This window comes from Nycticebus coucang, chromosome 2, assembly GCF_027406575.1.
Source record: "Nycticebus coucang isolate mNycCou1 chromosome 2, mNycCou1.pri, whole genome shotgun sequence".
Classification (NCBI taxonomy): domain Eukaryota; kingdom Metazoa; phylum Chordata; class Mammalia; order Primates; family Lorisidae; genus Nycticebus; species Nycticebus coucang.
This window is the reverse complement of record NC_069781.1, coordinates 2,046,245-2,060,196: the sequence shown is the minus strand read 5'-3', so window position 1 is coordinate 2,060,196 and position 13,952 is coordinate 2,046,245. Positions and strand designations below refer to the sequence as shown.

The 13,952-nt window shown below is 59.3% G+C and overlaps 1 protein-coding gene across 3 annotated transcripts in view; it reads right to left on the bottom strand.

The window, feature by feature from the left end:
- The window catches only part of GPSM1 (G protein signaling modulator 1), a 28,253-nt gene extending 23,236 nt beyond the window's left edge, over positions 1–5,017 (bottom strand). The window contains exon 1 of one of the 3 annotated variants that reach the window (XM_053557708.1): positions 4,797–5,017. In XM_053557708.1, the coding sequence (XP_053413683.1) occupies positions 4,797–4,864 (68 nt within the window). In that variant the 5' untranslated portion in view covers positions 4,865–5,017. Of the gene's footprint in view, positions 1–817; positions 982–4,796 lie in introns of those variants that run through there. The other 2 variants (XM_053557697.1, XM_053557755.1) reach the window with 2 other exon arrangements.
- Positions 5,018–13,952: the final 8,935 nt, after the last annotated feature.

Below are 13,952 nucleotides of genomic sequence, written 5' to 3'. Positions count from 1 at the left end.
TCCCTTCTCCAGGACCCAACCAGGGTATGGCACCTACATGGGCCTGGCTCAGTGTTCTCAAACAGGGGCAGGCCCACAGCTCGGGGTAGCAGGGAGATATCAAGAACAGCTATACTCTCACCCAGCATCGGGGCCACCACCCTGGGGAGCAGGCTCCAATCCTCTAGTTCCACCACTTCCCTGCCTTCCCCAGAGACTGGCAGAGCTTAGGTGGCCTCTCAGAGAGCTGAGGGTCAGGACACAGCCCTGAGACCAGAAGGCCAGACACTTGGGCCACCCACCTACAACCTGCTGTGCTCCTTGGCAGGTACCCAGCTGAGCACTCGGGGAAGGGCCACCCGGATGCCACATCAGTCGCAGGAGCCCACGGTCACCATGGCAACTGGCCAAGAGCCCTACTCCTATAGTCAGCGCCACACACAGGGCTTTTTAATTAAGGCCTTTTTGTCCCTGCCTAGCTGTTTGCCCAGTGGCCTGTCATGACCCCTGCCCCCTCCTTCCGGGTAAGCACAGGAGAGGACTCAGGTCTGAAGCCTGGTGCAGGCTGAGCTGGGAACACACTGGGCAGCCTGGGGAGCTGCCTCCCACCTCTCTCTGGTCCCTCAGCTCTCAGCAAAGGAAGCTTCTAGTGTAGGAATGGCCTGGGGCCCAGAAGTCCAGGGAGGAGCATGCCCCAGGAGTGTTTAGCATGGGTACACCGACCCTCTGGCAGAGGATCCGGTTCAAAGTGGGGGGACACCTTGGAGAGGCACGGGGGTGTGTGTCCAAGACAGACACCCCGTGGGTGCCCCCCGCCCTGCCGCCCCCAGCCCCGCACCTCTTCCTCTGTAGGTTGCGCATCTTCTGCACGTACAGCCAGAGCTCCAGGCCCACAGGCAGCAGCAGTGGGCGGGGCCGTGGGGCGCCATACACCACCTTGCACACAGCCTTCTCCGCCAGACTCAGGGCCAGGGGCTGGCCCTCCATGGCGGGAGGCTATGGCACGGGGCAAGGGGGTGTGGAGGTGTGCCAGCCTCAGGGTTCTCCTGTTCCCTCCACCCAGGGTGGTGGGCTGAAGGCTCAACGGCCAGCACCACAGGAGACCCCAGGCCCTCCAGCAGGTGCTCTGAGGCCTCCTGGGACTGCCATGGATCAAGGGATCAGCTCAGGCCAGATAAGCGGATGTCAGCAGGCCCAGGAGGGGGCGGGGGATCCTGGCTGCTCCTGGTGATAGGCAGGGAGCAGGAGACCTGTGATCACTGGGGAGCTGGGCACACATCAGGTGCTAGGTCGCGGATGGTGTGGGAGAGGGGAAAAAGCACATGGAATGTGGGCCAGTGAAGCCAGGCAGAGCAGGTGAGGCAGGCAGAGGCCACGGGGCAGCTGGGTTCCCCACCTTGCCTGGCACCAGGAGGGCGGTCCCAGGGCTGGGAGCTGCAACCTGGGCAGGGGCAGCACTGGACCTCCTCCCCTTCCCCTCAGGGCAATCTCCCGGGCTCCAGCCAGGTGCCAGCAAGGGGCAGGGGCAACCGACCTAAACATGAAATCCTTGTTATTGTGCTTTGTCCCCTTTCCCCCGGGCTTTGGTGGCCTGTGTTTGCCCTCCCCAACCAGCCAAGGTGAGCTCAGGGCCCAGGCCTAAGCAGGGTCAGGGTCACACAGGGCCTGGGTGAGGCCGCTGCCTCAGTTAGCAGGGGCTTGGGAGGCACAGACCCCCTCCCCAGCCCAGCTCCTTTCTTCAAACTTCCCGAGCCCCTGGCCGCCTGCCTGGCACGGCCCCTAGTTCCTCCAGCCCCTGTAGCCCAGAAGGAGCCTGGACAGTGGGACCTTCCCCGGTCTAAGAGGGAAACTCAGAGTTGGGGGCACCAAAGCCAGCTCAGAGACACCCCCTCAGCAGGCCACCTGTCCTTTCCAGCTGTTTGTGATGGGCTGGGAGGGGGGTCCCAGGCTAAGCAGCTCAGGACCCAAGGAAGCCAGGGGGCAGCCAGGGTCTGAGTAGAGCCAGGAGCCAAGGATGGGAGGGAGGGGCTCTAGGCCCTGGGCACTCTCCCCTCTGCTGCGGCCCTGTGGGCTCAGGGGTTCCCACTCCGGCTGGCCACTTGTCCAGTGCAGGACAGCTTGATCAAAGGGCCAGGGCAGGAATTGGACCACCTCCTCCTTGTCCAGGCCCTGTCGACAGATTGAACCCCAAAACTCTTCATGCTGTTTTCTGGTACCCAACACCAAGGCCGGTTCTCAAGCCAGCACCCAGTTCCCAATGCACGGGGTCTTTTGAGCCCACTCCCCAGTAACTGAGCCAGGTTTGCCCCCATCTCTAGGACTGAACCAGCCCAACCCCTGTCTCTAGGGCTGTGTCACCCACACTCTGGGCAGATGCCAAGAGACCCCAGCTCACTACTGGCTCCTTCTCCCCAAACCCTTCCCCCAGTAGACCCCCCAGAAGGAAACCACACTGACTGCCCTTCAATGGTGGGGCTGACGGGAGGGGAGAGGAGAAGCCAGGCCAGCATGGTGGGAGCTGGGATAGTGGAGGACAAGGGCCACCCACAGGCCATCATTTCCCAGAGGTCCTGCAGGGACAGTGGTCCCTAGGGAGGGGGGCCTCCGGAAATGAAAGATGGAGTGAGGGGTGGCGGTGGCTGCTAGTTGGAGGTGCATCTACCCAAGGTTGTTGCTCTGCCACACCCCTCCCCTTCCCAGCCCTGCGGGAACACTTAGCTGCTGGCCTGAAGGGAGGTCAGGGGAGGACTCCCCAGGGTCTCCCTGCATTCAGGGGCCTTCTCAGCCCACTGCCCATCCCCTCCCAGCCCCTGCTCTAGGGAAGGGGGCCCAGGTACAGGCAAATTAACCCCCAGATGCTTTGCTTCCTGAGACTTGGGGACTTGGTAGGCTCACAGGCACAATCATGGCCCTTCCCAGTGGTGCTCTCCACACGCAGCGCCCGGCCAAGCCCCCATTCCATAAAAACTGAAGTGTCCTCACCAGGCAGGAATGTTGCTGTGGGACGTGGGAGGGCAAGGCAGAGGGGACCTTGGGCCAGCGCCAAGGTATCTCTACCACACTGAGCACCCCCCAAACAGCCACATGAGGAGTTCTCAGACTATATGGATCCTGTCCACCACCAGGACATCCACGTGCTAGGCTGCTCACGGCCCTCAACTTCCAGGCTGACAGGGTTACACAGGGTTTCAGAAGGGAAAAGAAAACTTTTCTACTTTCTCCTCCCACCAGTGGCCGGAGTCTGCTGGATCTGCCAGTAGAGGTCCCTCCTGTCCAGTCCCACAGTTCCCCTTGGTCCACTCCATGCCCAACCCTCCTGCCTCCCTCCTGAGGCCAGCTGTGACCAGGAGTTGCCTGCCCAAACCTCACTGAAGACCCACGGTTTGGTCTCCTCACAGGCCTCTACAGGGCCTCCTCACAGGCCTAGCTCAACCCTTCAAGCTCAACTTGGGTTTCCCTTTGGATGGATATGAGCCTGGGCCTAGGGCCTCTCTGAGTGGCCCCTCTGAGCACTGTCTCTGCCCAGGGCTGGCTCCTTCAGACCACGATCTTGTCTGGCGAGTCCCCACGGGACCTGAGGCTCCCAGGTCCAGCCTCTGGAACCTTAGCCTGCCTCCTTTGCTTAGCTATGCAAGGGCCTCCCAGGGTTCAGGCTCTGGGCCCCTCACCCACAGCTGCACCCGCTCAGCCACCAAACAGACACCCCGGGGCAGATTCCCACGGGTTGTGGAGGGAATCCCCAAGGGCAGGCCAAGCATCAGCTGCAGCAAACCTCTCACACCCTCCCCCAACCATCCAGGGGCTCAGTTCCAGCCTAGACCACACAATGGGGGCTGTGTCTGATTGGTAGCTCTGAGTGGGCGGGGGCAGCAAGGTCTCCTTTCACCACAACCAGCTCCTCATCTTGCTTGGTGGGGGTGCCCAGCAGAGGTTTGCTGGCTGCTATACTGACTGGCTGGAGCTGAAGAATCCTTGGGGGCCAGGCCAGGGCACCCAAAGGGTCGGTAGTAGCCCAGGGCCCCAGCTAGGAGGCCACCAGGTTTTATAGATGGCCAGAGAGAGAACCACCAGCACAGTGGTGTCCCTAGGAGTTGAGAGACTGTGAGTCCCACTCTGGGAAGCAGGGCCTGCTCTCTCTGGGCCTCAGGCCCGCAAGGCCTGGCTTGAGGCCTGGGCCAATTGGCAGTGCCCCACCCGAAGTGAGGGACCATGTGCCTGCCTGGGCTGGGCCCTGGCACCACCTGGGGGAACATCTTCCATGCTGGGAGTCACTAGGCAGGCATGCAGGTGGAAATTGGGCCTCCTAGCCATCACAATGGGCGTGGAGCTAGGAGCCCAGACCGCTGGAATCACCTGTGAAATCATCTGTGAATCTGTCCCCAGGGCAGGTGCCTTTTCAGGCAGGTACACACCCCCTCTCTGGCTGACTAGCTCCGACCTCTCCTGGTCCCACTGGGCCCAGCTTGGGGATGGTTGGTGGGGGACGGGGCCCATCCCTGACAGCAGGTCCCTTTGGTGACCCTGCCTACCGTGTCACGGCATGCCAGGCTTGGGAGGGAAACTCCTGGAGGCACGCGACCAGCTGCCAGGAGAGCCCCGCGGACAAGCTGCGCCTCTGCTACCCCTGTCCCCTTGGCACCGGCGGCGGTTGCAGGCTGACACCCATCCCAACGCCCCTGAAGCCGCCCCCCCACCAGTGGGGCTCCGGGCGGAGGGGTCGCCCATCCGCGCCCGCGCCGGGGGAGGGCGCCAGGCCACGCCGCGCGCCGCCGCCGCCGCCTTTGTTCCGCGGCGCTCCAGCAGCCCGCCAGTCCTACCTGGAGTGGAGGCGCCTGGTGGCCGGGCCCGGGAGCTCGTCGGCCGCGGGTGGGGCCGAGCCCGCCATGGGTCGGGGACGCGCGAGAGCCGGGAGCGCCCCCGCGCCGCCGCCGTCCCTGCGCCCGCTGGTCCTGCGTCCGCGCTGTGTCCGTCCCTCCGTCTGCCCGCCCGTCCTCCCCCGCGGGAGGCGCCGAGGAAGTGATGTGCGCGGGGCGCCGCCGCCCCTCCCGCCGCCGTGGCCGTGATGTCACCGCCGCCGCTCGGGGAGGGGGCGCGGACCGGCGGGTAGAACCCAGGCTGGGAGAGGGGCGCGGCGGGAGGCAGGGGAGGGTAGGGGACCCCCTCTTCCACACTCCTGCACCTTGAGCCTGCTGGGCCCGCTGGCCTTCGGCGGGCAGGCGCCCCTCCCATTGATGGTCGTCTGCCCCGCTTGTCCAGCCCAGTGCTGCCTCCCGCTTCTTGACCTCTGGCAGGATGTACAGGCCAGGCCAGGAGATGTCTGGCTGCCTGCTTTAGCCAAATCTGGGGCACTGATGCTGGACCTGTGGGACCACGGGCAAACTTCCACCTAACCACTTGCACCTCTGAGACCTTGGGTAACCACATCACCCTCCCAACCTCATCTGAGAAGTGGGGTGCAACTGGCTGCCTTCTCCTGGGACGGCCCTGCGCAGAGGTGGAATGGGTCCAGGCAGAGTAGCCAGGCTGTGCCCCCACCCAGGGTGCCTAGCACTCTGCCCCTCCTACCCCTCCCCTGATTCCTGGGAGTCCCTGGGCCTGGACGTGGGATGTGCTGTCACCGGCCCTTGCCCCAGCCAGCTAGGTGCTTGTGTGGGTGCACAGTAGGCTTCTGTCTGGTTCTGTCCTGCTCCTTGGGAATCCCAATCACCCCTGGTCTAGTCAGGAGACTCCAAATCCCTGAAAGGCCGCTGTGACCCAGGGTAGGACAGAAGCAGGAAGTGGGTGACATTCCTTAGGAGCGCTCCCTGTACCCGCCCTTCCCAGGGAGAGCTGCCCCACGTGAAGGACAGGCCAAGGCCACCCTGGCCAGACCCTCCCCAAAACGCAGCCCACAGGACAGTGGCTTCAGGCAAAGGGAAATAGAAATTAAAACAAACACAAGCTAACCAGGGGCTGCGCCTGCTGGCTACTTTACTTTATCCACTGGAAGAGGCCAAGGAGAATGAGAACCATCTGTGCCTTGGAGCCATCGTCAGGCTTGCAACCATCCCACTGGCCTTCCCCCCAGAACTGGAGGAGCCAGACCAGCCTTGCTGCAGCCTGAGCCCAGGCTGCTGGCCACTGGCAGGGTGGACAGTGGGGCTGGCTTGGCACCACGCTTGTTTGCCGTGGCCCTGAGCAGAGAGCAGGCCCAGGATTCCATCTCTGGACTGGGCACCCTGAACTGATGTTGTTTGAAGGCAGGGGCTCTATGGGTGGCGGGAGGCCCACGGAGGGCTGGCAGCAGCCACCCCAAGTTGGCAGCCAGGGCCCTGGTAACCATGAGGTCCTGTGAATGCCATATGTGAATGGGGACCTCGTGGCCACATAGCAGCCACCACCGGAGAGCATCTTCTTTCCTCCCTCCTCGAAACAGGGAGACCGGGTTGTGGCATCTCACCTTTGTGTCAGAGCCACAGAGATACCCAAGTTGGCAGGCTCTGTCTCCTCCCACCACTGTATGACCCAGCACAAGTGCTTTCTTCTCTGAACCTCAGCTCTGTCATGGGTTCATGGGGCTTCCCAACCTGCAAGTCATGAGGGGTCAATGAAGCTTGGGGTCCAGTACTGGGCACACAGGGAAGGCTGCTGGCCTGACGCTGCCCTTGCCGTTGTGCTAGGCCCTACTGGGCCCTGTGTTGGTCCTGGCTGGAGTGAGGACACATCCCTGACCAACTTCATCTTCTGTCCAGGGACCCAACTTTCTTCTGCCGAGATACTCCATGAAGAGGGCCTCATGAGATGGAATGTGACAAGGACAGGCTCCAGGTGACAAATCCAACACACATTGCCTGCATGGAGAAGAGGTGTCCTTGGGGCACCAGCTCTCATCACCACTAGCACTGGACACTCCCTTGCTCCTGTCCATTCTGCTGTCCCTCTGCCCGGCCTCCCAGGCACTTGCTGCCTGTGCTCACCTGGTCACCTCATTACATGCCACCTTGTAAATTCTCCTGTTTTCCAGCCAGGCAGTGTGCTCCCCTAGAGGCCTGATTCCCAAAGAGATATTAGAGGGAAGATATTAGAGGATGGATCCCTCCCATTCTGGATGCATCCTTCCAGCTCCCCCCTCCACACACACACACAGGGAGCAGGGAGGGATGTAGACAGGCCTTCAGCAGACTGTCCAGGGGAGGCACCACCTCCCAGTGCCCCTTGAGGCAGCCAGCCTAGCTGCTGCATCTGAAGTGCCCAGGGTTAGTACTGGTTCCAGTGTACCCAGAGCCCTGCTCATTGGAAGTCATGGTCAGTACCACCTCCATCTATGGCCCCTTGCTCTACCTGCCCATGGTCACTTAGCCTTCCCTGGCATGCACCACACCATTCATCCACACTCCCGATTTACAGATGAGGACACAACAGTGGCTCATCCAAGGTCTCCTGGCCAACAGGCCTTGGGGAGCTGAAACCAAGCTTTCCCTGACTCTAGTCTTTCCCTGTTCCTGACCTCTCGTCCTGGATGATCCTCACAGCAGGGATAGTGCCGCAGTTGCAAAGTTCTTGGCTGAGTCCTGAGAGTGGGATCCTGGGCTCTGGAAAGAGGTGGAGACTCCAGGATGGTGTGGTCCCCGTGGTGAGGGCCTGGCAGGAAAGGCAGCCAGGGACAGGACACTGGCCCACGGGCCTCCACAGGACACTAGCCTCGAGCCTCTGCTGAGATTTACCAGTGTGGGGGAGTGGGTTGGAATGTCCCCGAGATGGGTGTGGCAGCCCCCAGCCTCCTGACCCCTGGCTTTCTCCTGCTGCCACCTCCCTGGGCCCCTTCCCCAGCAAGCTGCTCCTGCAGGGCCTGGCTGGGGCTGGGAGAGGGACAGAACCCAACCTGGGGACCTGATGGCTCTGGGCCAAGCTCTGAGATGGGTTCCAAACTGCAGAGGGGGACAGAGAGAGGGAGGGAGACCCAAACACACACATACACACACACTCTTACATAAAAAGAACACCCAGTTTCACCACTGTTTCTTAATAATCTCAAATGAAAAGAACACTTGGTTTTATCACCATTTCCAAATAATCTTGTTGCCCTGAGAAAGAGCTTATTTTCCCTCAGTTGTGGACCTGTGTTCCTTCCTGTTGCCCTAAGCCCCATGACAGCATCACCCACTGCCCATCCTGGAGGGTGGAGACTGCAGACCAGGTAGATGGGCCCAGGAGGAAACAGTGTGTCCCACCCCCAAGGGCCTGAGCACTTCGTTGGAGATGACAGGCAGCCCAGGAAATAGTTTAAGGGCCACGTGAAGCTGCATACCACCCACGGCACCGTGGGATACCAGGTCATGTGGCATTCCTGGGACACTCACTGGTAGCTGCAGGCTTTGTCACCTGGGTTATGTCCCCAGGGCTGGTGGGAGCAGGCAGGGCACATAGGAAGAGAGCACAGGTGGATTTGACCCGTGGGGGCTTGTTCTGACCTCCCTCGACCCCATGCCCCACCAGACCTGGCAGACGAGGGGTGCTGTGAATGCTGGGGACATACCTGTTGCACTGCATAGGAGGGCAAGCCTGCTGTCCCAAGTCCTGCGAAGACCCTCCAAGGCAAACAGAAAACCAGATGATTTCTCCCTTTGGGGGGAGCTCTTTTATTTTTTTATTTTTTTGTAGAGACAGAGTCTCACTGTACTGCCCTCGGTAGAGTGCCGTGGCCTCACATGGCTCACAGCAACCTCCAACTCCTGGGCCTACGCGATTCTCTTGCCTCAGCCTCCCGAGCAGCTGGGACTACAGGTGCCCGCCACAACGCCCGGCTATTTTTTTTTGTTGTTGCTGCAGTTTGGCCAGAGCTGGGTTCGAACCCGCCACCCTCGGCATATGGGGCAGGCGCCCTACTCACTGAGCCACCGGCGCCGCCCTTTTTTTTATTTTTTTAATTTTTGGGACAGAGTCTCACTCTGTCACCCTGGGTAGAGTGCTGTGATGTTGTACCTCACAGCAACCTCAAACTTGGGGACTCAAGTGATCCTCTTGCTTCAGCCTCCCAAGTAGCTGGGACTACAGGCACCAGCCACAATGCCCAGCTAATTTTAGAAATGGGGTCTCACTCTTTCTCAAGGTGGTCTCAAACTCCTCAGCTCAAGCAATCCACACGCCTTCGCCTCCAAGAGTATTGGGATTACAGATGGGAGCCACAGCACCTAGCCCTTTGGGGGGCTCTTACCCACCAAACAGCACCCCATTCCCTAGGCAGGAAAGTGGAGGCATCTCTAGGGGTGTCTGACCAACCCAAAAGGAAGCTCTGCAGGTTTGGAGCCAACACCCCCCACCCTCAGAGCCACTAGTTTGCTCTCATCCCTTCACCCCTCACCCCTGTCTTGGGTCGGGCCGAGCTCCAATGGGTGCAGTGTGGTGGAGTCTGGGTGCACGGGCTCCTGCAGCAGGGCCTCCTACTCCCTCTGAGGCCTCCAGCTCCCCACAGACCACTCCTCACTCACTGGGATCAACACTGGAGAGCAGCTTTCCGCATTTCTGAGGCCTCCTCCCTGCAGGAAACTGAGGAAGTGGCTGTGGGTCCCCCCAGTGTGCAGGGCCCATAGATGTGGGTGAGACGCACCAGTCTCCATAGGCCTTTGGAGAGACGGCAATGGGACCTACCTGCTTCCATGCCTGGGCTCCAGGCCCATGGGGCCTTCCTGTGCAGGACATGGCTACACGTGGAGTTCTGTGGCTTGAGGCGTGCACCGCTGGAAGCAGGGCACTCTCTCTTGGCCAGGTAGTGCCCTGCAGCTGGACTGGGTGGCCACCTACAGGTTTGGATAGTGCAGTGTGTGAGTCCAAGGTCTCTGGCCCACTCCCTGCCTCCTTTCCTGAACATGGTCTGATGCAATGTTTTGGGGGCCCATGCTGGACACTCAGACACTCCACACTCCTTCACGGTGGGTGCTGCTGGGGCCCTGTAGTGCAAAGGCAAACTCATACCCAGAAAATGTATCTGGAACAGAAGTGGCCCAGTGTGGGTGACGGGGCTCCCCAAGCATGCAGCCCTCCCAGGGTTTGGTGCCAGCCTCTGGATGACTGGGCATTTGGAGGCAGCAGTAAAGCTGGACAGAGCTCAGTCCCTCCAAGTCCTCACATCTGTTTTGCCACCGTGGCCACAGTGTTTGTGGGGCCTTCCATAGGTAGAGTGCTGTGGTGTCAGAGTTCACAGTGGGGCTGGCAGTGCTGTGTGCTTAGTTTTCAGTATCTGAGATTCTCTCTGGCAGCAGTGACTGTGATGCACCATTCCCACTCCCATGTCCCCATCTGCACACCTCTGCCCAGATCTCCTTCTCTGGATGTTCAACCTTCTCCTTTTCAGGTCCCTGACCAGCCTGTGAGGCCACATGCTACTGCCCATGACTCCATTACATTCTCCCCTCTGGCCATTACCCTCCTCCTGTACTAGGGATAGCCAGGGCAGTGGCAGGGTTTCCCCCAAAGGCTGACCTCACCATGACCTTGTGGGAGCTCCTCAAGGGAGACTGACCTGCAATCTCTATCTCTGTCTCCCATGCTTAGCTGAGCCGGGCCAGCCCTCCCCTTCCAGCTGGTCCTGTGAGGCCTCTGGACAGCCAGGGCCATGGGGATGGGGCACCTGCTCTGTGGCTCTGCCTTCTGCCCTCACCATGCTTGGTCCTGATGCACCCACTCCATCTCACAGCGGCTCCTGCTGGGCCTGCCTGGTGGTTGGGTGTGTCTGACTGGACTCAGCTCACAACAGACAGTCTTTGCCACCTTGTACTCACACGTGGCCAGGTGGGGCTCTCCTGGGATCCAGTAGCACCCCAGAACTTAGTGTTCAAAAGGTGTGTGCCTCAGTCTACCTGAGCTGCACAGCAAACCACCATAGACTGGGCAGCTAAAGCAACAGACATTTATTCCTCACAGCCCTGGAGGCTACAAGTCAGAGATCAAGGTTCTAGCTGACTTGGTTTCTGGTGAAGGCCCTCTTCCTGGCACAGAGAGAGCCACCTTCTCATTGTGTCCACTCACAGCCTTTCCTGGGTTCTGGGGTTGCAAGAGCAAGCTCTCTGGTGCTTCTTCTAAGGACGCTAACACTTTCAGATCAGGGGCCCACCCTTATGACCTCACTTAACCTTAATTACTTCCTTGCTCCAAATATAGCCACGCTAGGGGTTATAGCTTCAATATATAATCTTGAGGGACACATACATTTGGTCCTCAATAGCTCTACTGCCAAGTGTGAACCTTTCTTCCAACCCCAGGGGCCCAGGCCGTGAATCTCCCTCTGGGGCTTGCCATAAACCCCGCCAGACACCCTTCCCCAGATCTGCCATGTACAGGGCTGCTCTGTGGCTCTGCACCCAAACTCCTCCCAGCTCGCTGGGCCTGGGCGGGGCTCCTTGCCCTATAGTCTGGACCTGCTGCTCAGTCTTTGCTGTTCTGGGTCCTGCTCATAGCTGGCAGCCTTCCTGTCATCCAGTAAATGGAAGACCATAGCCCCAGATATGCACTGGGCCACCTCCCAGGACTCTAAACAGGCCACCAGGATCTGAACTTCCTTCCCTGTCATGGGAGGAGCAAGGATCTGTGCTTTGCTTTGGAGGAGAACCCTGGGCATACCGTGACCACTGAAGCTGTGAGGTTTTTACGGACATGCCAGGCCTCAGATTCTCTCCGAGTTTCCAACCATCACAGCCTGGTGAGTGAGCATTAGGCATGCCACTGCCACTTGAGGCAACCATGGTCTTGGGCGTGCATATCTCTCTGAGGCCTCCTGCTCGGCAGGCCCAGCAACATGATGTCATTGACGGAAGCAGTCCACGTGATGCTCTGAAGTATGTCCAGATGGTCCAGGCAGGAGAGTCACACACGGCCCTGGGGCAGAGCTTTCAGTACATGGGCTTGTCTGTGTCATGTCCAGAATACCTGCCATGTCTGGTCACGATGAGAATGTGCCACACCACAGGTGTTGGCTTTGTCCTTGCAGCCACTGCAGCCCACACCAGGGAAGAAGCCACCTCTGACTCTGAGCTCACCAGGCTCCCAGCAGTCCATGGTTGCCGTCTAGCATCTGCTCAGCTTAATAGGGACCAGACTGAGGGATTCAGCAGGGCTGTGATGAGATCAAACCCTGCATCTTGGGTCCTCAAGGATGGCCCTCCACTTTGCCCTCGCTCTCCTCCAGACAGAAACTGGTTTTCTTTACACTCTTGGCCAGGAAGGGGAGTCATTTCTTAGGCTTCCTGTAACCTTCCCCACACAATCACAACAGTAGCTCTGAGCCCACAGACCAGGGATCCAACGTGATGATGCCAACAGCCAAATATGTCCTCCCTGACCATGCTCTCTGGGCCGGGGCCCATCAGTCACCACATGTACAAAGGCGCCATCTGTGAGGGTGTCTCCAGTCTCTGGGTGTCCATGTCAACCGAGCCCGCAGCCCTTCAGTGTCTGGTGGTCCCCTTCCCCCGTGGAGAAGGGCTGGGGACGTCATTACCAGGCATCTTGTCCCCACCTCTCCAGTCTGCCAGTTCCAGGTCTGAAAACTGGCTCAGGTCCTAACTTGAACAAAGATTGTGACTTTTTCTTGGGGCAACCACCTCAACTTCTCAGTCCCCCATCCTTTCTTTTTTTTTTTTTTTTCCTTTTTGAGACAGAGTTTCAGTTTGTTGCCCTCCGTAGACTACTATGGAGTCAGAGCTCACAGCAACCTCAAACTCTTGGGTTCAAGAGATCCTTTTGTCTCAGCCTTCCGCGTTGCTGGAACTACATGCACCCACTACGACACCTGGCTAGTTTTTCTATTTTTAGTAGAGATGAAGTCTCACTCTTGGTGAGGCTGGTCTCGAACTCCTGAGCTCAAGAGATCCACCTGCCTTGGTCTTTCAGAGTGCTAGGATTATAGGCGTGAGCCACTGCACCCTCCTGAGTCCCCTATCCTTAATTGATTCTGCTGGTGCAGCACATAGTTGCCTATATATTCTGCCCAGGGACACCACGTTCTGTCAGTTCTGCAGCTCTCTGAGGGGGATACTCTTCTGACTCCACCATTAACTGTGCTATTTATAACCTCCTGGCTCTTGGCATTTAAGCTTCACCCTCTGGCCTCTGTTATTCAAGACCCCTTCATCTCTGTTGCCATTTGTAATCACCCCTGGTTTGCAGGGCTGTCCTCCACTGACCTTGCAAGGGTGGCACTTGCTGGGGCCTCACTGCCACACGGAGACAGCAGGGGCTGCTCTTCTGAGCAACGCCAGGGCCACAGGTGGCACCTGCCTAGAGCTGTCCCCAATGGGAAAATGTCAGGTTGTGGGGCCTCTGTCTGCCTGGGGCATTGGCTGCTCCTGCTGGAGAGTGTGGGGGCCTCGGCCTGAGCCTGGAGCCGGGGCTGGCCCCAGGCCCCAGTGGGAGTAGTTCCCACAGAGGGCTGATGGGTCTGGACCCCTGCAGTGCTCTGGATGCCTTAGGAATACTATACGCCCTCTTGAGCTCAACACCCTGGACAAGGCTTTGGGGGCCGATTCCTCAGGTTATGAAGCAGATGAGTGCAGGGAAGAGCCTCAGCTGCAAGTGTCTTCTAGTGTCATAGTGTCACAGTGTCAGGAAGGGCACCGAGCCTGCGGCCTGAGATGGCAGAGGTAGAAGTGCCTTTGTGGGACTCTGTGTTCAGGTCCTAACCCTGCGCTGGCTTAACTTTGGTGGCTTGTGAGTTTCCTGACCCTCTTTTTTTTTTTTTTTTTTGAGACAGAGCCTCAAGCTGTCACCCTGGGTAGAGTGCTGTGGCATTACAGCTCACAGCAACCTCCAACTCCTGGGCTCAAGCGATTCTCCTGCTTCCGCCTCCCAAGTAGCTGGGATCACAGGCACCCGCCACAACGCCCGGCTATTTTTTGGTTGCACCTGTCATTGTTGTTTGGCAGGCCCATGCTGGATATGAACCTGCTAGCTCAGGTGTATGTGGCTGGCGCCTTAGCCTCTTGAGCCACGTGCTGAGCTCT